We start from the raw sequence: 26,741 nt of genomic DNA on the forward strand, positions 1-26,741 counted from the left end.
AACTTTTAACAAATGAAGTCCAAACAAAATGGCTGCATATGTTAACTTTCTTAATTTAAATGGAACACCTTGTATATTTTTACATATTTGGATAGAACGTTCTCTGTCTAGTATAGTCATATAGGGATTGTTGGTTTCATCTCTAACAATAAGCGAGATAATATTAAAATTAATTAAAATTTTGTTTGAACTTCATTTGTTTTTCTATCATTTTCGAAAACTTGATAAAAATCGTTCCACTTTTGTATTTCATATTTTTTTATAACTCTTAAAACAAAAAAGTTAAAGGGGGGTCAAAATATAGTGAATCACCCTATACTTACAATAAAGAGTTATACCGGATGATTTCTTTAATCTGAAACTTTCAAATATCTCGAATAATAAGCATTCTACGAAAAAAATGCCTATAATCAAAATTAGTCCTAAAATTAGAGTAGTCGTTTCCTGCAATATCAGCGATTAGAAGTGTTGTCTGTGGGGTTAGATATCTCTTGCATACCTAGATTTGTGGTATCGAAGAACGTTGTTGGACTTCCTTTGATAAATTTATTTAGAACAATTTTTTGAGTACCTACAAATATTAAAATAACCGACCGGCCACTATAGATAACGCCTAGGAAACACGGAAATAGAAGATAATTTCAGAGTAATCCAGTTTGTCAGGTTTTAGAAAAAAAAGCTATTCAATCGATTCAGTCCGGTCGTATAAAAGCTGCATAGAAATCTAGTACGCTATGCCAGTTGATGACCGAGCAGCTTTTGTCTTAGATAGGAAAGAAACTTGCACTTGGCGAAATCGTGGTCATAGAGAAAGCATCGTATACAAAACATTAATTGATATTCAATTAACCGTTGCCTATAACAACAATAGTCTCAGTATTACGTGACAGTACAATCAACAGTTAATAATAACGGCTTAATGGCTGTAATATACCAGTCACAAAAGCGGTACATTAAAAGGGGGTTATTAGTATTGGTATGGAAATCGCGTACTCGATCGATGAGTGCCTAAAAATACACCACTCAGTCATGCACTTTTATAAATGTCCATTAGTTTGTTTATATTAATTTGCATGTTAATATTTAATGTACTTTCTCATCTCAATGATTTGCCGATGAGGACTAATAAGTCCGAAATTACATTCTGCAATTGATATTAGCAATTTTTATACTAAATTCTAATCTAAAGAATTAGCTGTACATACAATAACAATGTCAGATTTGTTATTAAATTCGTATTGATTCCATCAAAACGCTAGTTTTACTTTCTTCGATTGCTCCGATGTTTTTTTTTCTTTATAATTAAATTTAAACAAAATCACGTTACAGAAAGTGAGCGTAACTGAAATTATTACATTATAGAAAAATTCTTATTAAATAAAATAGAAAGTAGTCTGTCAGGAACGTTAAAAAGCGCAACTTATAATAATTTTTGGACGCCACCGCTTCAATCGAATTACAGCAAAAACGCTTAGAGTTATAAGAGTGTGCAATTACATTCTTCTTCTGCAATGTAATTTTAAATTGGATGTAAAAAGAAAACCTGATTCAAAACGAAAAAACACCAATCAATACCTTACGGCTATGTTAGAAATTTAATTCTCTGCATTTGTTATTACTTTTTGTATTCCAACTAGCTATACTTTATTACTTATTACGTTACAGACATATAAAACAGGATTATACAGGGTGGTCAAATGAAAACGAAACAGAGCCATTTTCAGGAACTGCGTCAAGATTGTAGAAAAACGCTCAGACCCGTCGACTTTAGATTAAAGGGGGACATTCTTTGCTGGTATTTTTGACTCCCCCACTTTCGCCCCCAAGCAAGGGTAAGCATCACCCCAAAATATTTAAATGGCATTGGGGGATGAGTAATATTTCTTTTGAAAGCTCTTCCAATTCTCTTTACAACATACTTTAAATTTTATTACTCCGCCCAATACTTATTGAGAATTTTTATTTTAAAGTTGAAACTTATGTATAAACAAACAAACAATTGGTAACGGTAAAAATGTCAGTCATTCGAGTTAAGTACGCCGATGGTATAAATTTAGTATTTCTTGCGTTACATTGGGTTTTGGCGATTTGTTATCACTTTCGTAAAAAAAAACACAATTGTAAAAAATAGAAATACACTATACACACACAAGGAACGTAAAATTAGTGGATTCCAAATTATTTTCTAGTATTATTTGGAAGCGTTGGTTGGTAGTTTATTTAATTGTGTTTTTGAAAATTAAACACTATGGTTTATTCCATTGCGGAAAGGGTAGATATCATTTCGCTTTACTTTATGAACAATAAATGTGCGAATAGAACAGCTCAGCTATTTAATGAACAACATCAAGATCGACATGTCAGGAGGAAGTATGTTCTAGAGTTAGTAAAAAAATTTCAAGAGACAGGGAACGTAGCCAATAAAAAACGAGAAATTGAAAAACCTATAGTTAATGAAGCTAGTGAAGTTGCAGTTTTGGGACAAGTTCATCTTGATCCTACATTAAGTACGAGGCAGCTGGCATCTGTGTCTGGGATCAATCGAACTAGCATACAAACCATTTTGAAGAAGAATAAATTCCATCCATACAAAATACATTTAGTCCAGGAACTTCATGAGGATGATTATGACCGCCGTTTGCAATTTTGCGAAATAATGAGTGAGCGAGCAGGGAACGATCCACAGTTCCTTTTTAACATCTGTTTTTCTGATGAATGCAGTTTTTTCTTGAACGGGACGGTAAATCGTCACAATTGCCGCTATTGGTCCGATTCAAACCCAAGAGTTTTTCACGAGGTGCATACACAGCAACCGGAAAAATTAAATGTATGGGCTGGAATTTTCGGTGACCGGCTGGTGGGTCCTTTTTTTCTACCTGGTAATTTGACTGGCCAAATGTATTTGCAATTACTGGAAGACGCTATTGACCCTGCCTTGACTGATATTATTGAAAATGTTCCAGAGTATGATGAAGATCATTTGATTTTTCAACAGGACGGTGCTCCTCCGCATTATGCGTTAATTGTCCGTCAGTATTTGGACCAACGTTTTCTACGGAATTGGATTGGGAGAAGAGGCAGCATTGAGTGGCCTCCACGATCACCGGATTTATCGCCCCTTGATTTCTTTTTGTGGGGATACCTAAAAAGTAAAATCTATAAAACACAGCCAGCGTCGCTGGAAGATTTGCGTCAAAGAATCGTCGACGAATGCCGTCGAATCACTCCGGAAATGCTTCGGAATGTGCGCGAACGTTTCGAACAAAATCTTTATTCTTGTATGGAAGCGGGCGGTCATCAGTTTGAACATTTAATCAACTAAGTAGTAAGTAAGCAACTAAACATAATTTAAATTTTAAAATGTAAATTTTTTTCAAAGTATTGGGCGGAATTATAAAATTTAAAGTCTGTTGTAAAGAGAATTGTAAGAGCTTTCAAAAGAAATATTACTCAACCCCCAATGCCATTTAAATATTTTGGGGTGATGCTTACCCTTGCTTGGGGGTGAAAGTGGCGGAGTCAAAAATACCAGCAAAGAATGTCCCCCTTTAATCTAAAATCGACGGGTCTGAGCGTTTTTCTACAATCTTGACGCAGTTCCTGAAAATGGCTCTGTTTCGTTTTCATTTGGCCACCCTGTATTTTTCATGCCACATTTTAATGCACGTACACACATCCCGTTACGAAAGGAAAAACAGATTTATCAATAAATCATAACTTAAAAGTAATAGAATTTCATTTCATCGATAAGCAGGACTTTTTATCGGTAATCAATTTCTTCGGTCTCCTTTCAAGTAAAAGTTTATGATTGCTCGGTTGGGTGTAGTTTTATTTATTTAATTATAACATTGTTTCTGTTTCTGGGACGGTTTCATCAACTACAACAAGCAAATAAACGCTGTTATTGTAAATCTCTATCACTCGTTATTTACTAAATTTTACTGACCGCCAAGCTATCCAAATTCAACGCCACTTCGAAGAATTTCAGCTCCCCCACAAGCATGTCATATTAATTTCTAGTTTGCTCTGAGGATAAACATAAGTAACAGGAAGAAAATCGGTGTGTGGACACCGTTAAAAATTAGGAAACAGATAATGCATCTTCCTTTATGTACACAGGCTTTGGTGAGTTGCGTGGGCGGCCCATCTACGTAGGCTTACGAAATATGGTTATAGTCGGTCGTAAGTTACATTTACTCTACCATTCAAAAGGTTTATCCGGCAGGGAAGACCAACACATTCATAATATGCCGGCAACACCCAATTATAATGCATTTTCTGATAAAAAAAAAACTTGTTTAATCACAAAGCGAATGGTTTGAAGGTGTTGTTTCAATAATAACGAGATAGTCAAGTAGACTTTTACAACCTTTTCGACTAATCGATTGTTTCACTGCTTTGGTAAAAAAAAATTAACACAAATGTCACTTACTGTCATAAATCTTTCAAAGATTTATTGTTTGTCCTCAATTTGTGACAGACTTGAAAGAAAATTTTCTGACATTTTGGTTTGGTTTCGATTTTTCGATGTGTTTCTTGTGTTCCACAAACACTGATTTTTCTACTTTGTTATTCTTAAAGTAGTACAAATGTTTCATATCTCAATTGACAATTTAGTTGTCCAAAGACAGAGCTGTGTGATGTAAATTTTATCAAAATTCTCGAATGTTTTCAACCACGAATTAACGTTACCATAACGTCTAGACAGGAATATTAAACGCGGAAATAATGAGTTGATGGCTAGCTACAAATGCCTAGCGGCCGATGGAACGTTTTTCAAATTTTTGCACGTCAGATTTACTGCACGAAAGTGTTACATAACTGGTGTCAACAAACTAAATAGAATTGTTTGGTAAACAACGCAATTATCGTAATTCGTGGAAGAATATGTGCTTTGTGTTTCATTAGTCATTGATTATAGTTTTTATTCGTTATCTGTTTGTAATATGACAATAATTGTAACTCAAAGAATTATATTTATATTGCAAAATATTTATTCATTTGCTTCCGGGTCCGGAACATTTTCAAAATTGCAAAAATGTTTAAAATATTTTAAAAACACCTATTTTATTTGAGTTTTTTACATATATCTTGGACCCTGTGCATTTTGGAAGAATAATGAAGAGGAAAAAAGTTTTAGAATTGAATTTTACACAATATACTGGAAGTTAACAATGTTTAAATCTATTACCGATGTTGTAAAATAGCAATAATTGATGAAAAAATGGCAAAATAATAAAATTTTTTGGATAATTTTTAAAAAATATTTTAATTGCTTTGAAAGCATTCTAATTTTCGTAAAAAAAGCTTTAGAGTATAATAAAACAACACACCTTTCATTAAAATCGGTTCGATAGTTTTCGCAAAATAATTTTTTTAAAAAAATTTTGAAAAAATTTTTCCGAATTTCTAAAATGTTGCACAGCCTCAAATAAAGCATCTAGATACTTGAAAATTTCATTAAACTCGGTTCTATAGTTTTCGCAAAATAATGTTTTGAAGAAAATTTTGAAAAAAGTTTCGAATTTTCAAAATGTTGCATAGCCTCAAATAAAGCATCTAGATACTTAACACTTTTTTTTAATTTTTAAACAATTAGATTACATTTATCAATTTGCAATTTAGTTTTTTTCAAACATTATAATTTTAAAGTACTATTGCTATTCATGTAATGTCATATAAGCAAAATAAACTAAATAAATAAATAATAAAATAAATTTTTTCTTAATTTTATCTGTATTTAACAAAAAATAATAATTTCAAACTAACAATTTTTTTTTAATTTGTTTAAACAATTTTAATTATTTAAATAATTGTAATAATTATAACTAAATTTATTCATATTTAGAGTATGAAATATATACGTAAACAAATTTTTTCATTGAAAAAATGAATAACAGGGTAAAATATACAGTATATTTAATGCATAAATAATAAACTTTGTTTATACCAAAATATGTGCAAATTAGACAGTTGGCATTACGATATTCCAATTCCTTGGCTTGCGAGACATCGGATAAAAAAAGATCGAAATTGATCCATTAGAAGCCAAGATAATGTAATTTTTTTCGTACCTTCGCATTTTGAACCTTCGAATTCAGTCTCGGAGCGAAAGCCCCCTCCCCCACTTTTCCTGTTTTGAGTCACTTTTCGCGCGTGCGAGCGACAGCTTTGCCGATAACTTATGGATATGAAAATTTTTTCCAGCTTAGAACTCGGAAAAACGAAGTCACTGGATCAAATATTATTGCTAAATTGTTTACAAATTAACGGTAAATGCCGATAAACTTTGACCGCATATATCTCGAAAACCAGTAAACGGAATTTAACTTTTTTTTTAAGAAGCGTCTTCCCGAGTGTTAACTTTAAAAATTTACTGTGGTCGTCCTAGTCAACCGAATTAAATTTTTCAAAAACCATTTGACAGGTTGAGCGGTCTTTTCTGTGTGAAAAATTTTTCAAGTATCTATATGCTTTATTTGAGGCTATGCAACATTTTGAAAATTCGAAACTTTTTTCAAAATTTTCTTCAAAACATTATTTTGCGAAAACTATAGAACATGATTTTAATGAAATTTGGTGTGTTGTTTTATTACACTCTAAAGTTTTGTTTTTACCAAAATTAGAATGCTCTCGGAGCAATTAAAATATTTTTAAAAAAATATCCAAAAAACTTGAATATTTTGCCTTTTTTTCATCAATTATTGCTATTTTGCTACATTGGTAATAAATTTTTAATTTACAGTATAATATGGTGCAAAATTCAATTCTAAAACTTTTTTCCTCTTCAATATTCTTCCATAATGCATAGGTTCCAAAATATAAGTAAAAAAACGTGTATTTTTAAAAATTTTTTAAACATTTTTGCAATTTTGAAAATGTTCCTAACCTCGCTCAGATCTAGCGATCTACACTTTTATTATGAAGGTATTCCAGCAAAAATTAGCTTGCCCCTCTTACATCCAATAAGTGGGATATTTTGACAAATCCGTCCTGGTCTATTAGTATATACATTCATTAGTATCTTAGTATCTATATTCAGTTTCATTAGTATTTATATTTAGTTTTGTGCGTTAATCGTTAAAATCGATTCAACTTGTTCCCAATATTTTTTCTCTACTACACCTTTTTTTTTATGAAAGTTTATGATTTAAAGAATTAATCATTGACGTAGATATGGAAGATTCCGAGCCCGTTTCACTATGTAACTTTTATTTCAGTAAAAATAATTTGAATTGTATCGCGGATTCTTTTATTAATATAAGTGTATTTTTTTGAATTATAGGGATTTAAAGGTAATAATGACATGTATCAGTAAAACAAGCAGTTCAATTATACGTAGTGTATTTAAATGAAACAGCACAAGCGCTACCAGTTAAACTAATCGCCAATACAAGATAATTGGGCTAAACTGCTTCTTTTGCATTTCGGTGTAACTGAATATTTCGAAATACGATGTTTATTTGATTTGCGACTGTCTTTTGAAGAAGTATTTGAAAATATGGTGTGCATTTAACTCTTCAGCAGCCAATATCTCGGAAATGGTTGGTCTGAGATGAGAGCAAACGAAACGTTAATGTACAGAGTGGCACAAAAGTTAGGTCCAATTTAATTCAAGCGTTCCCTTATAGGTGGCACCCTCTACAAGCAGCATCATTAGCAATGACATATTTGAATTTAGCATCCTAAAAAACCCCCGTACCCCAAGTTTTATGCCAACATTCAAATCTGTTTCGAAATTATTCCTAAAAAATCGAACAAAATAAAGCATTTGTGGACCCACGTTTATAGGAAACAAAAGTCTTATTTTGACCTCAAAAATATGCCCCTAATTTCTTTGTACTGAATTTTGAATCAGCCTGTATGTACGTCTTGTCTCATCAAGATTTACTTTAAATCGTTGCATATTATCGCTGAGGCTCGAATTTCGGCCACGCCCTGTGCATCAAGTCACGCCACGAAATCTTCACATTTCGCCTTCTGTGGTTCTCTCAATGCCCCAAACGACACCGTTATTACCGCAGATGCCCCGAGCGTCGCTTTTATTTTTAGTTTCGCCGTTTTCAAGACGACTCCAACCGTCAGTCGTGTACACAAAGCATCACAGCAGGCCATGTGTGAAACAAGAAACAATAAACCGGGCACAAAACGGACCATTTGCGAAGCGAAAAACCTTTTGTAGTCCGCTCGTTTTCGACCGGATGCGCGCCCTGCCACGCCACTGGCTGGCTGTTCCGCCGGAATCGCCGTCCGGTAGCCGAGATATCGGCCGTTTTAAGGTCAGGCTGGAGAAAATTTTTTAATTGAGGGAAATCCAGATCTACGCGTAGAGGAGGGAGATTTCTCTTCTCTCGTTCGGTGTGGTATGCTCGGATTTATCTTGATCGTGACATATTTTCTATAAGCTAACACGACTGTTTTTGGAGGAAAAACGAGGTATATTGTTCACAACAACTGCAGTACAAGGAAGCATGACAAGTTAAAGAAAGAAAGATTGTTACATCCCAAATATAGAGCAGTTATGCCGTAGATGAAATCCTTCCTTGACGTTAATGCTTAAAACTGCATTTTATATTTGTAATATACAGGGTGTGCACTGAGGTTGCCGAGGTATGATATTAGGGAAAGTATAAGCCCTAGAACTACAGGAAAAAATATTTGAGTAATAAATCGACCAAGAGAAATCGCTGGAAATAGTTTTCAAGTTCGTAGCTCGGCCGCAAAGAGGCTCAATCTACATAACAAAACTTAGACTTGAATTTTTCTCAGAAATGTTTCCTATTCAGTTATATTCAATAGTACAAATATGAATAGCCGAATTCATTGCCCATAACTTTTGTTATTGACATTTTGTTCTATCTCTCGACAGAAAGGGTGGGGGAGCCCCTAATATCTGATCATAAAAATGCATTTTTTTAAGGATTGGCTCATCAAAAGCCCATAGTGTAATACCTCGTCAGAAAGGTCTTTTCATGCTTTATCTCGTGGTGAATACATAATGTCATTTACCTCAAAATGGAAACCTATAGATGCCGTTATTTCAAAAGAATGCCGTTTTATGAATTTTTCTCGAAAATTTTAAATGCAATGCTATATTTTTCTTTACATAAATGAATTCAGCACAAAAAATTGATGAATATGGTATAAGTTTGAAATTTCTAACGAAAGTGCTGTTTATTTATTGGCGCTATTTATCCAAGTTTAGGTTGTTTCACGTTTTTTTAAAAAAGTGAAATAGCAGGTTAAAACTTTGTATAGATTTCTTTGAAGAGCATAAAAATACCTACATTTTGACGCCAAAAAGGGTTCGACATTTTTTTTCTGTTATCAAGTTATTCGCAAATTAGTGAGCAAAAAATAAATAATGGCAATACAGCCACACAAAAAAAGAAAAGCCTGTACTTTTCATGCGACATATGTTATCCGTAATATTTTTGCGTCTTGATCACGAATCCGGTGTTAGAATTGAACTATCACATCACAGGAATTTCCTAACCTCAAAAAACAGGTCAAAAATAGCAAAAATTCACGAAAAAGTGCTAGGAAAAATACAAAAAATTTTTTTTTCTATATTCAAATGTTCATTTATATGGTTAATAACCTGCAGACTGTGAATCCGTGGTCAGAATTGATGGTTCTTTTTCTAACCTAAAAAAAAAACGGGTCAATTAAGGTTAGATATCACGAATATTAAAAAAATAACAGTTTCGTGCCAAATTTGGTATACGGGGGTTTTCGGGGTCGCTGATCACGGATTCGAGGTCAATTTTGTAAAATTCAAAATGGCGGATCTAACATGGCCGACCAAATTTTCAAAAAATAAGACATTCGCGTCAAATTTGGTATACAGGGGTTTTCAGGGTCACTGATCACGAATCCGAGATCAGATTTACAAATTTCGTTTTTTAAAAATTTAATAAATTACTACTTTATTACTTGAGATTAGGCAGAAAACCCGTTAATAGAGCTTGTAAAGAAAAAAGAACAAGATATTGCCGAAAAAAAGAATATGAAAACATGATTGGGTACTCAGGTTATAAAGTAAACAAAAATATTACAAACTGCGACCCCAAAAACCCACGTATACAAAAGACGCGAATGTGTTATTTTTTGAAAATTTGGTCGGCCATCTTGAATTTTACAAAATTTACCTCGGATCCGTGAACAGCGACCCCGAAAACCCCAGTACACCAAATTTGACGCAGATGTGTTATTCTTTAGAAATTTGTTTGGCCATCTTGGATCCACCATNCCTGGGGTACCCCTGTATTGACTTTTTTAATTTCGGAAGTTACATCATCTATAGCAACATATTGGTCTCGATCTCGAATAAAAGTTGCCACCCATTTCTGGGGAATGCCACGAATCCCATATTTTTCCAACTTGTCAACCAAGATGTCGTGATTTACGCAGTCAAACGCCCTACTGAGATCACAAAAGATCCCAACAGGGCATTCTCCAGCTTCTATAGCTCCAACAATACGACCATAGCATGAATGCATAGCAGTAGTGGTTGACTTACTGCTTACGAAGCCGTGTTGATTACTGGATATGATATTGTTCTTTTCAATAAATGAATGAATAAGTGAAATAGCTGGATAAAACTTTTTATAGAGTAGTAAGGAGGTATATCGGGTTTACTAAAATGCACAGATCTGCTTGAAATTTATATAGCGTATTACCCAGTGCTCCCTCTGTGCGTCATATTTTTTTGAAATTTTTTTTGGATCTTGATTTTGAGATATTGTTGAAAGTTGTTCATTTTAACATAAGTTTATATGGCGAAGATGGACGGTGCGGCTCTTTTTTTTGCCCATAACTGAGAAAAAAATATAGAAATTGTGAAACTAAACTTTTCCATAGACAGTACACAGTATTACCTATCTTATTTTTGATGTAAAACTAAAGTAAGTTTTGAAGATAGTACAGCTGTATTAATTAGAAACAGAAACCAATAATTGCATTTCTGTCTGACTTGAGGATTAATGTGGCAACGTCGCAATTAGCTGATAGCAAGGAGGGAATACATTTGAAAGACTTGATAAAAACGAAATTGATTTCAAACATATACATTTTTCCTAAATCCCATGTACATTGTTATCAACAATAAATTATCCACAACAGATTATTTTTTGTAATGTTTTTGAAAAACTAAATTAATTAAAAAAGGCTAGGAAGCTGTGATATATTTATTGGAATAAAAAATACTGTTGATAAATCCTTTTAATATATTTAATGGTTTATAAAAACATCGTAATCCGTATCCAGCAATATTTAGGGTTACATACAGTTTTCTTTACTTCATTAATATAATTAGTAATACTCGAGATAAAAGCATTTGTACAGAATAACAAAGGAACATAAATATTTCTCAGCAAACTTTATATCTGAAAAGTTAGTTATAGTTTCAAAACTTTACTAAAATAGAGATGAAAAACACGAACAGTGAGTAATAATGTAATTTCTATCACAGAACCTTCAAAATTGCATCCAACATTTTCTTTGACTTGGACGAGAGATGGGCGCGAGTGTCATTTCATTTCTTTAGAACTAAATTAACATAATTATTTTCTCGTTGTTTTACCAGTTCACATGATTTATGGATTTTAAATAAAGGATACAAATCTTCGCGAGGATAATACGATATATTTGCTATATATAATAATAATATTTTACATAGTTTACACACAATACACTTTTGAACGCGTACGCATCTTTACCCGAATTTGACGCGCAATATCTCCGATGTCCGAAGTCTGTAGGTTCACAGTGTGTACAACTGCACTCGATTATTAGCGCTGTTGCCACATCTACATAGTGTTTATGCGTTCATTAAATGTAATTTAAAACTACTTAAATATGATATTTTTATGTTGTTAATTTTCAATATATATGTTATGTGCATATTGAGTAGATTTATTTGCTATATAGATAATGTTTATCCCAAATAATTTCAATAGAATTTAATGTTTTCAAGTTGGTAGCGAGTTTTAGCCCATAAGAAAAGCATAGGACCCCCCTGCGATCCTTACTTCCCTCGGACCCCGATATACCTCCTTAAGCGTTTCTTGAGTTCTCGAACAACTTTGTTAAATACAGTTTTCGAAACGAAAACAAAAATTAAAGGAACTTTGCTTAGGGAAAATTTCACATGAATTTGGACGCCCTGTATGTTTTATTACATATGTGATTACTTCCCATGGCTTCCTAAGATAAGCAAAACTTTTTATCTAGAATAACTTTTTCTCGAAAAATCAAAAATAAAAAAACTTACAAAAGTACGGTACTCCAACCGGGGACACACTGTATTAATTTTTAATATTATTCTGACAGTTCACGACTTGGTTTTCTGCAGCTATCATCATTATGCCCATTACTTTGGTTTCTATTGCTTTCCCTCATTCGCTTACTAAAAACTATTATATAAAATTTCCTTACGAAAAAAATCTATTATTGCAAAACAAAAATACATGTAATCATGTCGTTATATAGAAAAAATGGGACAAAACAACGAGGTATTCAAGTATCTCCAGATCTTGTTTCTATGGTGTTTACAAGATTCTTATATAACAATAATATTTCTATTATAATCCTTTAACATCCATAGCTAATTCTACTTTAATCTACCAGTAATCAACAGGCGTGTCGGACCACAAAGGAAGTTAGAAATTTTAGTGTGTAGTCTACGGAAAGTAGAAAGTGTTATTTTTTCAAACGTCAAACTCTCGAGACGAATGTCAGCCGCATGTTATGCCAGTAGCAGAGGTTCAGAAAAACCGTCGTGGTTGAAAACTCAGTACGCGACGACAACCGCAGTTGTTAAACCGCCCAACTTCCGGTAAACCATGCTTTGTTGAATAAGGCAGATTCTCGGACCTGCCGATTAGCTATCGAAGTTGAGGTCTGAAATGATAAGATAAATTTTTCATAATTCTGTTAATTCAATTACTTTGAAATATCAATGTGCCAAATTTCAATAAAATCTTATAAGACGTTATTTGAAAAATATTTTTTTTTTGTCAAAACAAAGCAACTTAGAATAGAGGTAAGTTTAATTAAATCTGCTTATTTTTATTTCACAAAACTGCGGTAATTTCATGTGCATGAAATAATGGGACACCCTGTATATTAGGACATCTACGTTGTAGCATTTTCAAATATTTTATTGTCAAATGACAAAAAAGAGTAAATCCAACGGTCCATATTATATTCGCGTTTAATAGCGAACGTTACTACGGACATACGTTTTGCGTTCGTGTGGCCCTACCTTAAAGTCATATCATTTTAATCGTGTGGATTGCATTTGCTCTCTGACGATGACGGTGCATGCGACACCCTGTACAAGGCGTATGACTCGGCAATCAAGCTATTATCACAAAGTTAATGCATGTAAAATAAATTATGTACATATATTCTTAATAGATCTTTCCATACAATGTATTCCCGTCCGTAGAAGAAATTACTTATCGATTTCTCTAAGGGCAACAAACTTTGGCCGTGCCCAACAGGAATTTTACTTGCACTGGTGAGTGATTGATGATTCGGCGGTTACCATTGTTGGTAATGGGTATAATAACATATTGATTACCGCAATTAAATTATTTATTTTTTGGGATGGTGCCTTTCTAACCGATGCTCGATTGTGATGAAGCGCGGTGGAAAGTTTCTGTTTTTATGAACTTTAAGATTTCTAATCAATGGAGAATGCGAATGTAAACTTTAGGATGATGAAATCCTTCCGCGAATACACCGATGTTAATCGAAACAGAGGCGATTATTAAAGGAATGCCTATCAACGCCAATAAAAGTAAAGGCCAATAAAAAGCAGTATTTTTAAAAAGTATATTTTGTGTTGTGGGTCGTAAATCATTACTTGAAAATATATTTCAGTCTCTGAAAGAGCTTTAAAAAAATTGATACGATATTAACCAGACAAGTTTGATTATGGGATCGTTCAATATAAGTTTTAATTTAATTAATGCAATAATATTTACTGTAGAATTCAAGAAGCAAGTCATAAGTTTCGACTATTGTGCTCGATGCCATGTAACGGTTTGTTTCTTATTCTAAATTTGACATTTCCATTTTGACATTTGTCAAATTTTATTGACAATGCCCCCTTTAAAATGGCCACCTCGATCCCCGGACCTAAACCCATGTAATTATTTCCTTTGGGAAGCGTTGCGGACCACAGTTTATAACTTTTCAGTAAATACAGAAAACGAATAATGGGAAAGAATACAACATGAAATTAGTGTTATGAGAGGTAATGCACAATTATTGGATAAAATTCATTTTCATTTTCGAAGAACTAATGCTTGCGTTTAAGAACAAGGAAGCAACTTTGAGCATTTACTGTAATATTATTTTAATGTGATTACAAATATAAATTTAGGTTTATTTAAAATGTTAATGTTGATTTTCTTACATTATTAGTTGAAACTGTTTATTTAAAATATTAGTGTTGATTTTTATTTTATTGATTTGATAATACCAATACTAAAAATGTGTAGTTATTTTTTTTAATGTGAAGTTTTTTCATTATTATTCCCTGTTTTGAGGCTGCAGTTATAAATTATTTTTAACAAATGGGAATTTTTGCCTATATTTAATGTATAAAAAATGCCAATTTTACTCGAAATCCATAAACAATATCAAAATTTTGTAAGAGCAAAAAATCTTCTAAATTAATGCTTATTTTAAATAATTCTGTCGTCATTGGCGCACACACAAAAAAGTTACGGGATAGCCAGTGGCGCACAGGCACTAGAAAGAGAACATCCTGTATATGTATTCTCACCAAATTCTATATTTTCCTTGCCCTTACATAAAAAAATAAGTGTGTCCAATTTGAAGTTTCTAAGAAAAATAGTTTTCAAATTATTTGAAAAAAACTAGGTTATCTATTCTATATTTAGAATGCTATATCTCGGTAGGCGTGCACTTTTGTATATAGGTAAGTTAGGCTAAATAGTCTTATTTTCATCCAAGGAATCTGTGGTCAAGCGTTGTCCATCCTTTTCAGGGACACCCTGTATATTATTGCTAAAAATGATCGATACAGATTCAGTAAATATTGAAATGTTTGAATAAAAACGGTGCTTTTGAGTCTTAAGCAGCATTGAAATTTTATGTCACTATGTGTCAATATGACAGCGACGTAAGTAAAAATACACACAGTCTGAGGACAAATAATTTTAATGTTGATATAAATATTTAATGAAAGAATATACTATTTAATACCGATAGTTTTTTAATAAAAACTCATATATTAACTCCAGTTCATATCTAAGGATGGTAAAATATTCACAGGACATCCGGAAACAAATAGCCGTACTTTTTTTTGATGAAACTAAGCCGATTTAGATCAACGCCTTGGTACAATTTTACTTCCTAATGTTATAGACCTCATTTTTTTATATTTCTTAAGGAAGCTCCCTTCAGTTTTAAGATATTTCAATGAAATTTATTTAGAATAATCGAATATAAGTATTATAGAGAATAAATTAAGAATTTGTCCTTTTTTTTTCCTGGTAGAACTTTTAAAAAAATACAGGATTCTAAATGTTGTTTGGGGAAACCACAATAGTTAATTTTCCGTAGAAGCTGATTAGAGACCAACAATTTTAAACTACATATAAAAAAGACTAATACAACTGCTTTATCTATGAAGTGAAATTTAATTAATTGCAGCGGAAAACGACAATGATTTTTTTTTCTACAATGATGCAATTTGACTTCATGCTTCAAGTATCCTTTTTTTTTATACTACCAACAAGGAAATATACCAAAAAACAAACCCATGCATAATTTTAGTGAAGTATCTTCAAGAAAAAGAGATATATTTAAAAAAAATTGAAAAAATTCATAATTTTCAAAGAAAGGAAAATTTTGCTAAAGTAGGTAGGTACTTTAATCTAAATAGCTTTAATGGAAGAAGCTAATTTTTGAACTTTCGCTTCCGGATATTCTGTATAATAATTGAATATTCTTTTAGAAGACCTGAACAGTTCATTTTTTGATCTAACATAGTATTTAGCGGCCTATTAATAATTTATGACACAAAGTGTATATTTAGTATTAAAAAATATTTCTTTTATCACTATATTTGACATTTAAAATTACCAAAAAATGTTCTGAAAGATAAAAAATACATATACCCGCATTTTTTTCAGAAACTGATAGAAAACTGTACATTCATTCAGTATTACCGAAATTTTAAGAAAATTAGGAAATATAATATACATATCCATGTTGCTACGCAGAAAGATGCAGTTTTTCTGATTTTCACATTCTGAACAAAAATATAATAAACAAGAGACTAAAATAAAATAAAGAAATAAGAAAAATAAAGGGCTTGTAACTTTTTAAGGAAAAAAATATACTAAAGTCTTTTGATTTAAAGAGGTATATTTTTTATGAAAAAAGCAGTTTTCGGACCATTCGTTTCTGGTATAAAATATTTATTTGTTAAAGCGGGGCCATTTTGGGTTAAGTACATACCTAGTCAAAAATATTTCTTTGAATTCTTTCATTATTGTATTTTACATATTTGAAATCTATCTAAAAACAGGTACACTTTTTCCTGAAGCAGATAGAAAACTATACATTTATTCAACAAATACCACCGAAATTTTAACAAAATTGCGAAGATACCTAATATATTTATTATATTATTTAGAAATTATAGAGTTGTCTTAATTTTTATATAATTAATGTCATTTTGCTCACATTGTTTGAAATTCTACTGACTTTCACGGTTTGAATTATATGTCAAAACAGAAGATAATTACATTAAAAAAATGAAATAAATTTTTTTTATGAGGGTTTGAAACTTTTAAGGACAGAAAACTGTAGTAAAATAACTTAATCTAAATAGGTTTACTTTCATTGAGAGAAGCAACTCTTGAAATGGCCATTTTGAGTTGTCATGTCTCGATATAACTGCCTACTGAAAATTCATGAGGCACAAAGGGCATCTTTAGTTTTCAAAAATATCATAATCATTTTGATATCTAAAATCAATCATATGTATTCTAAAATATCAAAAATAGGTTTGTTGGTTCTTGAAGCTGATAAAAAACCGTACTTTTATTTATTATTGAAATTTGATAAATCTGTTAAGGGGAAATTACGAAGTTGTATCAATTTTGAAGTGATTTAGCTGTGCAGATTGTTTGCAATTCTACTGATTCTCACAATCTCACAAAACAATGTCGTGCAATTCCCGAACATCTAGCTGTACCTCTAGACCGAACGTCTTCCTAGAATTTCGTTGCCACCCGAATGACATCTGGAGCGTAACAGAATCACATAAATTTCAAACAACAAAAGACACGGAAACGCAGAAAAACCGAATCCTCGGAATCAGCGATGCATCTCCATCGATTAACATACATTTTAGATTTTAGAACGGCACAACCGGTGCACCTGACCGACACCCGGGGTGAACGCCCTCCCGGATCGTTACTCGCATCCCCCCACATAAGAAACCCACCCCTCAGGACTCACCTTTTTTTGCTGTAGCCGACCTTGTCCAGCTCGATGTGTCTGTAAGCTGCGTAGGTAGCCATGACCACTGAAAAACCGATAAGCGACAAAAGGGAACCGGCAAGAGCGAAACTAGAAGGCACGGCAGGCTGCGATCGAACGAAACGAACAGCTGACTGTCGACTGGCGGCGCTCTGGATCGCGGGTCGTTTTATAGCCGCGGTGTGCACTGGGGCATACGATATCGCTTGTTTTAGGATTCCTTGTGTATTTTTTCGGGTATTTCGGGAGCGAGGGCCTTACGCCCACGATGGTCTCGGGGCAGCAGGAAGTGGCGAAGGGGTGAGGCGCTTTTGATTTCCGATTCGGGAATTGTTAGATAAGTGGCCGTCAGTATTCTTTTTGGGTCGTCATGGGATAATCAGGGGGATTTTTCGAAAGTCTAAGGGTTGACAATGGCTATAGAGCAGCAGGACACTAATTCTAACAAGCCGTCGCCGTCGCAATGTTACCAATTCAATATACAGGGATGCTGATATGTATGGAAACGGTCGATTATCACCGAAAGTAAGATAGTTATCGAAAAATCATAAAACACAAACGCTTTAGGGTTTTCTAAAATCTATTACTATAAAGAAAAATTAAGTATCGGTCAAAAAGTTATGGCGAAACAAAATTTATTTTTCTTTAATGGAACACCCTGTATATTATTCCATATTTCAGTTCTTCTCCAAAATTCTAAACAAAATTCATATAGCACATCATGTACCTAAATTAACCGTTTTCGAGATATCGAACTTTGAAAATCATTTTCTTATAAATTATACAAACATATTTTCGTCCATTTTGTTTTTAGTCCATCAAGTTACCTTTGGAATATTCTAGCTCCATAGCAACGCTGCATCGTTCTTTTGTTTAGTAGTGATTATTTTGACAACACATGTCAAAAATACATTTATGCCCGTTTGCACCGACATTATCCTAAGAACGACTTAATAAAGTTGTTCTTAAAATTAAGTTATACTTATTTTTTTAGAGCATTGCGCCGACGGATCACAAACTATACTTAGCAAAGTAGGTACGCCTAGGTATGTATTGGCAACAACGCAGAAATCTAGTAACTTTAATTACTTTATGTTAGGTATTTTAGTTCTTTCTGATTTTCTTCAGTTTGTTACATGGACTTATGAAAAATTAGGTTAGGTTTCGGTGTACGGTTTGTCGTGTCATGTCTGTGGTGTATGGTGTTTGTTGTAAATGTAATATACAATAATATATGGTTGTTGTTGATGTTGACCAAAAGACTAGTTATCAGAGATAAAATTAAAATAATAATTTCCTCAAGATTCTAGTACTTCTTATATTCTAGTACTTCCTCTATCAACGGTAAAATTCGCAGACAAGTCTGTTTTGTAAGACGAAATATTTTATAAAAATTCAATTCGTCTATTATATTGACTAGTCAGATCTTGTATAATTTAATCTGGAAATCTATAATTTCCAGAACATCTAAATCATCTTCAAATATGTCATTCAATCGAATATCCACAATACTTTTTCTACAACTACCTACTTTAATACCACACACATTAACACACATTTTAGTGTTTTGCGCATTCCATTTGTTTGAATAAAGAACTTCATAAGTCGCTGTCAAACTGAGGCTTAAATTTAAGAATCTGTTTCTATACTTAAGAAGATCTTAACGTATGGTGCAATACAAAAAGCTTACTTAAGCATTTCCTATTTTTAAGTAATGCTTATTAACTTCGGTGCAAACGGGCATTAGTGTGAATAATTTTTCCGCAAAAATGGCACTTTTAAGTGAAACCGAGCTTATTGCAGGTTTAATGATCATACGATATGGTGACAGAAGACGAAGTTGTGACGAAGTAGTGAATACTTTTCAACAGTTGCATCCCGATCGGGAACGTAAGTATTTCTGTATTAAACGTTTTAAAAACAGTGCACTGTTTGCATGAAACTGGAGCTGTTACAGATCGACGAAAAGACCAGTAAGCATTACAAATGAAAAAATCTCTGGATGTCATGTGAAATGTGTGGAAAATCCAATAAATTCGACACAACAGAGGGCTGGCTTTAAATCATGAGTCGCTATTCCATTTAAAAAATTTGTGAACAGGAAAAATTACATCCATATAAAATTTATTCAGTGAAGACGATTATGATCGTAGAATCGAGTTCTGCGAAGTTATTATGGATAAATTAAACGAAAATGTCGACTNATTGTAAGTCTCGTAATATGTCAGTGTTTCTTACGTACCAGGGCGCGTCGGTGGCCGTGCGGAGGGCTATGTTTTCCACAGCCTGTAATGACTTTTGTTTAGTAGCGATTATCTTGACAACACATGTCAAAAATACATTTATGCCCGTTTGCACCGACATTATCCTAAAAACAACTTAATAAAGTTGTTCTTAAAATTAAGTTATACTTATTTTTTTAGAGCATTGCACCGACGGATCATAAACTATACTTAGCAAAGTACGTCTAGGTATGGTATTGGCAACAACGCAGAAATCTAGTAACTTTTACTTTATGTTAGGTATTTTAGTTCTTTCTGATTTTCTTCAGTTTGTTACATGTACTTATGAAAAGTTAGGTTAGGTTAGGTTAGGTATCGGTGTTCGGTTTGTCGTGTCTTGTCTATGGTGTTTGTTGTAAATGCAATATACAACAATATATGGTTGTTGTTAATGTTGACCAAAAGACTAGTTATCAGAGATAAAATAAAAATAATAATTTCCTCAAGATTCTGGTACTTTTATTCTAGTACTTCCTCTATCAACGGTATAATTGGCAGACAAGTCTGTTTTGTAAGACGAAATATTTTATAAAAATTCAATTCGTCCATTGTATGGAAATATTCATAGCTTGTATAATTTAATCTGGGAAACCCAAAATCTATAATTTCCAAAACATCTAAATCATCTTCAAATATGTCATTCAATCGAATATCCACAATACTTTAATATCACACACATTAACACTGACCATCTGCACTTTCCGCGTTTTTTCTTTGAAACTTTAGTGTTTTGCGCACGCTACAAGTCTGTTTGAATAAAGAACTTCACAAGTCGCTGTCAAACTAAGGCTTAAATTTAAGAATCTGTTCCATACTTAAGAAGATCTTAACGTATGGTGCAGTACAAAAAGCTTACTTAAGGTGGTAATATTTCCGGCCGAGAAATAGTGAAATTTCTGGCGTTTTTAGGTACTGAAATCTTTAAAATTATAACGTGTAGGACAAAAGTAAGCACAAAAATGAAATCCTTGATGTTTTGTTTATTCATTGTTACCATTTAAATTTACTCAAATAAAATAATAACTAAAAATAAGCGTTTGTAAAACATGCGTTTGCTGTTATTCTAACCCCACATTTTAAGAATTATTTTCACGTACTTATAAATAAAAGTAAACAATTTTATATGTAGGACTAAGCAAGTAAATGTTATAAGAATATTTACATGTNTTTTCCAAAATCTATTACTATAAAGAAAAATTAAGTATCGGTCAAAAAGTTATGGCGAAACAAAATTTATTTTTCTTTAATGGAACACCCTGTATATTATTCCATATTTCAGTTCTTCTCCAAAATTCTAAACAAAATTCATATAGCACATCATGTACCTAAATTAACCGTTTTCGAGATATCGAACTTTGAAAATCATTTTCTTATAAATTATACAACCATATTTTAGTCCATTTTGTTTCTAGTCCATCAAGTTACCTTTGGAATATTCTAGCTCCATAGCAACGCTGCATCGTTCTTTTGTTTAGTAGTGATTATTTTGACAACACATGTCAAAAATACATTTATGCCCGTTTGCACCGACATTATCCTAAGAACGACTTAATAAAGTTGTTCTTAAAATTAAGTTATACTTATTTTTTTAGAGCATTGCGCCGACGGATCACAAACTATACTTAGCAAAGTAGGTACGCCTAGGTATGTATTGGCAACAACGCAGAAATCTAGTAACTTTAATTACTTTATGTTAGGTATTTTAGTTCTTTCTGATTTTCTTCAGTTTGTTACATGGACTTATGAAAAATTAGGTTAGGTTTCGGTGTACGGTTTGTCGTGTCATGTCTGTGGTGTATGGTGTTTGTTGTAAATGTAATATACAATAATATATGGTTGTTGTTGATGTTGACCAAAAGACTAGTTATCAGAGATAAAATTAAAATAATAATTTCCTCAAGATTCTAGTACTTCTTATATTCTAGTACTTCCTCTATCAACGGTAAAATTCGCAGACAAGTCTGTTTTGTAAGACGAAATATTTTATAAAAATTCAATTCGTCTATTATATTGACTAGTCAGATCTTGTATAATTTAATCTGGAAATCTATAATTTCCAGAACATCTAAATCATCTTCAAATATGTCATTCAATCGAATATCCACAATACTTTTTCTACAACTACCTACTTTAATACCACACACATTAACACACATTTTAGTGTTTTGCGCATTCCATTTGTTTGAATAAAGAACTTCATAAGTCGCTGTCAAACTGAGGCTTAAATTTAAGAATCTGTTTCTATACTTAAGAAGATCTTAACGTATGGTGCAATACAAAAAGCTTACTTAAGCATTTCCTATTTTTAAGTAATGCTTATTAACTTCGGTGCAAACGGGCATTAGTGTGAATAATTTTTCCGCAAAAATGGCACTTTTAAGTGAAACCGAGCTTATTGCAGGTTTAATGATCATACGATATGGTGACAGAAGACGAAGTTGTGACGAAGTAGTGAATACTTTTCAACAGTTGCATCCCGATCGGGAACGTAAGTATTTCTGTATTAAACGTTTTAAAAACAGTGCACTGTTTGCATGAAACTGGAGCTGTTACAGATCGACGAAAAGACCAGTAAGCATTACAAATGAAAAAATCTCTGGATGTCATGTGAAATGTGTGGAAAATCCAATAAATTCGACACAACAGAGGGCTGGCTTTAAATCATGAGTCGCTATTCCATTTAAAAAATTTGTGAACAGGAAAAATTACATCCATATAAAATTTATTCAGTGAAGACGATTATGATCGTAGAATCGAGTTCTGCGAAGTTATTATGGATAAATTAAACGAAAATGTCGACTTTATCACCCACATATTGTTTTCTGACGAATTTACATTTTGTTTGAACGGGCACGTAAACCGACGCAACTGCAGGTATTGGTCAGACCAAAATCCACATTGGATGGAGCAAATTCACACCCAACGATCACAGGAAGTAAATGTTTGGTGTGGCATTATTGGTGGACATGTCATAGGAGCCTATGTTATAAACGGAAATTTGACTTCTGAACGAAATTTATTACTTTTGCAAGAACATATTATTCCAGAACTTAGACGATTCCCAATTTACCGGCAGAACAAATGTGGACGTGTGGTACAGTAATATCTAGATGAAACTTTTCCTGATAAATGGATTGAACGCAGGGGGCAATCGAATGGCCAGCTAGATCTCCCGATATGACCCCGCTTGATTTTTTTCTGTGGATCACATAAAAAATGATGTCTACAAAAATAGGCAGCATAGGAAGAGTTGCAGGAAGGGATAAGGCATCAAAAGTGAAGGGTCTCTAGATTTTTCTAGATCTACCCTAAATGGACCACCCCCACCCCCCATTCATCCCGACCACTCCAAAAAATGAAAACTTCTCCGCTTGTATACAGCGTTTTTGGAAAGATTCAACACTGTCAAACTTGTATTTGCTTAATAGAGCACACTATGAACTCTATATCCCCCCTCCTTAAGGAGGGTGGAGGGGGTGGTTTTATTAATTATTTATGTGCAGGGTAGGTAAATACAAAGTATGTATGCTTGATCACCAGACTTGACTAGGGTATCCTGGGGTTTTTGAAATTGCTGATTCCGAATCCAAGATCAGTTGACCTCCATCACATCAGTTCAAGGTCATTTGAAGATCAAAATGTAAAAAGCCGAGGTCGCTGAATACGAATCTGAGTAATTTGGGTCAAAAACTGGCCCTAGAGGTCCCCACCTTTCCACTATTCCTCCCAACTCCCTTTTAGATTCACTACAAAATTTTGTTCAGCGAATTCATTATTATCAAGAGTTAAATGGTGAACATTTTGAGTACCTTACAAAATAGAATTCCAAACGTATTTGTTGTTTATTAAAACTTGTTTTCTTCCTTTTTTTGTTCTGGCATAACTATTGTTTTGATAAAATTTAAAAATTTCCAGAACATTAATTAAAAAATACATTTTTTCGTCTCATACTCGTACATATTTGTCAACCCTGAATTATTATGCTTTTTTATTGTCTGTAAAAAACTAATAATAAAATTAAATCATATCCATAAATATCCTCCACCTTGTGTTATTTTCCAAATAAATATCCATGATATGGGACCCTTTTCCTTTTATAAATTTGAGAGTAGTAAAAAGTTACTTTCAAAGTTCGATATCTCGAAAACGGTTAATTTAGGTACATGAGCTACATGAATTTTGTTTAGAATTTCGAGAAACATTGAAATATATACAGGGTGTTCCATTACGACTCTGCATAAGAGAATTTATAACTTGAAATTTAAATATTCTGCAGTTATACCAACAGCCAATATTACATAAAAAATTGAATATATAGGTACATACGTACGTTATGATTCGCCCTGTGTGAACAACGAACTGTTTACAAACATTAAGTATTTTCATAAAGAAAGTTATAAGACATCATATAAAATGGTTAAAATTCACAAAATGTCATATACCTGTTGAACAAATATTGAGATCAAGATCACCATTTCTCCATTATATGACATCTAAATTATTTTCTTTCTACCTTTTCGCGAGAGAGGAGAAACCAAAATTTGCGGAATTTGGTCAATCCTGTACAGCTGACCTATGGCAGTCCGGACGCGGGCACCGAACCCGCGATCTCGGCAACAACGATTCACAGACTGATAACTTAAAAGTATCTAAAAATTACCGAAAAAGATAAACTAAGGAAGGATAAAAATTTCGATGTACCGATCTGCCCACATGGGGACGCCCCTGGACCCTTCAGATTCCAAATAAATGAGTTGTAAACCTCTGTCGCCCACGCTCGACACCTTGAATACTTAATTTACACGACCCCTGTGGAGAGTGCATTTACACTCTAGCAGAAATGTTATTTTTCCAAGTCATCCTTGCACAAAAGTACATATTTCCATAAAGTACGAGGCTATATCAAATGTCTAACACCAATTAAATGAAATATAGTTGTTACTTATTACTATGGAATTTTCACATGTCATTTAGATCTTCATATTAATTTCAACGAGGGTCGTGGGGAAGTAGTTTTAGCCAAATAACATTTTTTTTTTGTTAATCTGATGCTTTTTAAGTCTGAGCTAAATTGAAAATAAATTATTGGGAAAACAGTGGAAAATATATTAATACAATATAGGATGTGAGATAGCCAACAAGAGTAAGAAGTCAGACAGACAGAAATAATATAGGACTTTTTATACTAATTTACCGGTATTCACACAAATTAACAAAAAATTGTAAGAAATTTTACCAAATGGAGTCAAACAATGTTCTTCGATACCAGAAGTCTAGGTATACAAAATATATCTAATCCCACAAGCAATGGTCCCTCTAATTTTTTCGCTGACTGCGCGATACAAAAGTATATGGGAGTAAAAATGTTCAAAACATATGTAAAAGTGTGCAAACGTAGGGGGAGGTGTCCTGTGCCTGTGTTTGATGAATGATGAACACGCCCAGTATGCGTATAGTACAAAAAAGGCTGCGCAACTTTCGAAAAATTAGAGGGAGCTTAGAGGGAACTTTGTCCACAAGACTCCTAACTGCTAAAAACACAGGCTCGAAGATGTAGACTCCGGTATACTCATTTTGATGCCAACTGATAAAACACACTCTTGGTCAAAGTTTGGCGCCTATATTTAAGGTTGACCATTTTAATTAATAGAATGTCAGGCCTACAAAAAAGTCCAAACCCAAATATCCGACATAATCTCCGACGTATTTTGATGAGCTGAAAACGATATCGTAGTCAGAATTTATGTACAACTGGTTAGAATCTTGTAAAATCTCTATTTAGTGTGAAAACGGATCCAAAAATTGCTCTATCATAGACCAAAATTGATTTTGCTGTACATAATATCTGACATACCATTTCCGACGTATTTGGACAGTTAAAAACGATGCCGTAGCCGGAATTTAGGGTGAAGAACAGGGTGAAGAGCAGGGCGAAAGGTTCCACTAGGTGAAGAACAGAGCGATCAAGGAAGATGGGACGTAAATATGTTAGCAGATTATTGCTGGAATATGAAACGGGATATATAGGAAACTGAAGACGAAAAAAAAAAGGAAAAGACATCCTCTTCGCAGATCATTTGAAAACAAAAGCCATAATTTCGTTAGTCTGAGCAAAGCCAAAACTCCTTCTTTGGCTAAATTGAGCGATTTTTAGTCTATTTTCATCCTAAATATAGATTTTACAAGATACCGGCCGAACATGCATAAATTTTGACTGTGGTATCGTTTTTAGCTGATCAAAATACATCGGAAATGATATGTCAGATCTTTGGGTTTGGACTTTTTTGTGTGCCTGATATTCTATTAATTAAAATGGCATCAAAATGAGTAGCATTACTGGAGTCTGCATCTTCGCACTGGAGTTTTTTTTTTGAGACAAAAACACATACTTGATATACAGGGTGATTCACAAACCGTGACCAAAAATGAAAACTCTTGGTATTCTTTGGTAAATTTTAAGGGAAGTCTTTCGTACAAAGTTTTTATCTTGGACGCTTCGTTAAAAAGATACAGGGTGTTAAACTTAAAAAAAATATTTTAATAAAAATTTAAAAAAGATATTGTCCAAAATCTGAGGCCTTTTTCTAAAAATTCATATGCTCCAGTGGCGGAGATACAGGGTATCAGTGGTATATTTTCTAAATAAAATAGTACGCCACTGCTTTACGGTAACAATCATGATAATTTCGGATTCGTCTTTCACTTTTCTACAAACTACTACTCTCTTATATGTGTTTCTGATTTTCGAGTAAAACTTAAAAAACGAACTGAAACACTTTTACTTAAAGCACACGTCAAACGCTAATCATTCGGTTATTTATTCGAATAAAGAAATTGATAACATTAGTCTTCATTTTAATGATTTATTTGAGTAAATGCTCAAAAATACGTATATTTCCACTAATACAGGCGCGACATCTTTTTAAT

The 26,741-nt window shown here is 33.0% G+C and overlaps 1 protein-coding gene across 1 annotated transcript in view; it reads right to left on the reverse strand.

The window, feature by feature from the left end:
* The window catches only part of LOC108907594 (microtubule-associated protein Jupiter-like), an 86,652-nt gene extending 68,978 nt beyond the window's left edge, over positions 1 to 17,674 (reverse strand). Inside the window, exon 1 of the mRNA XM_018711339.2 lies at positions 17,512 to 17,674. Within this exon, the coding sequence (XP_018566855.1) occupies positions 17,512 to 17,573 (62 nt within the window). The 5' untranslated portion in view covers positions 17,574 to 17,674. The remainder of the gene's footprint in view (positions 1 to 17,511) is intronic.
* Between the last annotated feature and the right edge of the window lie 9,067 nt (positions 17,675 to 26,741).

Source organism: Anoplophora glabripennis, unplaced genomic scaffold, assembly GCF_000390285.2.
Source record: "Anoplophora glabripennis isolate ALB-LARVAE unplaced genomic scaffold, Agla_2.0 scaffold276, whole genome shotgun sequence".
In the NCBI taxonomy this organism is placed as follows: domain Eukaryota; kingdom Metazoa; phylum Arthropoda; class Insecta; order Coleoptera; family Cerambycidae; genus Anoplophora; species Anoplophora glabripennis.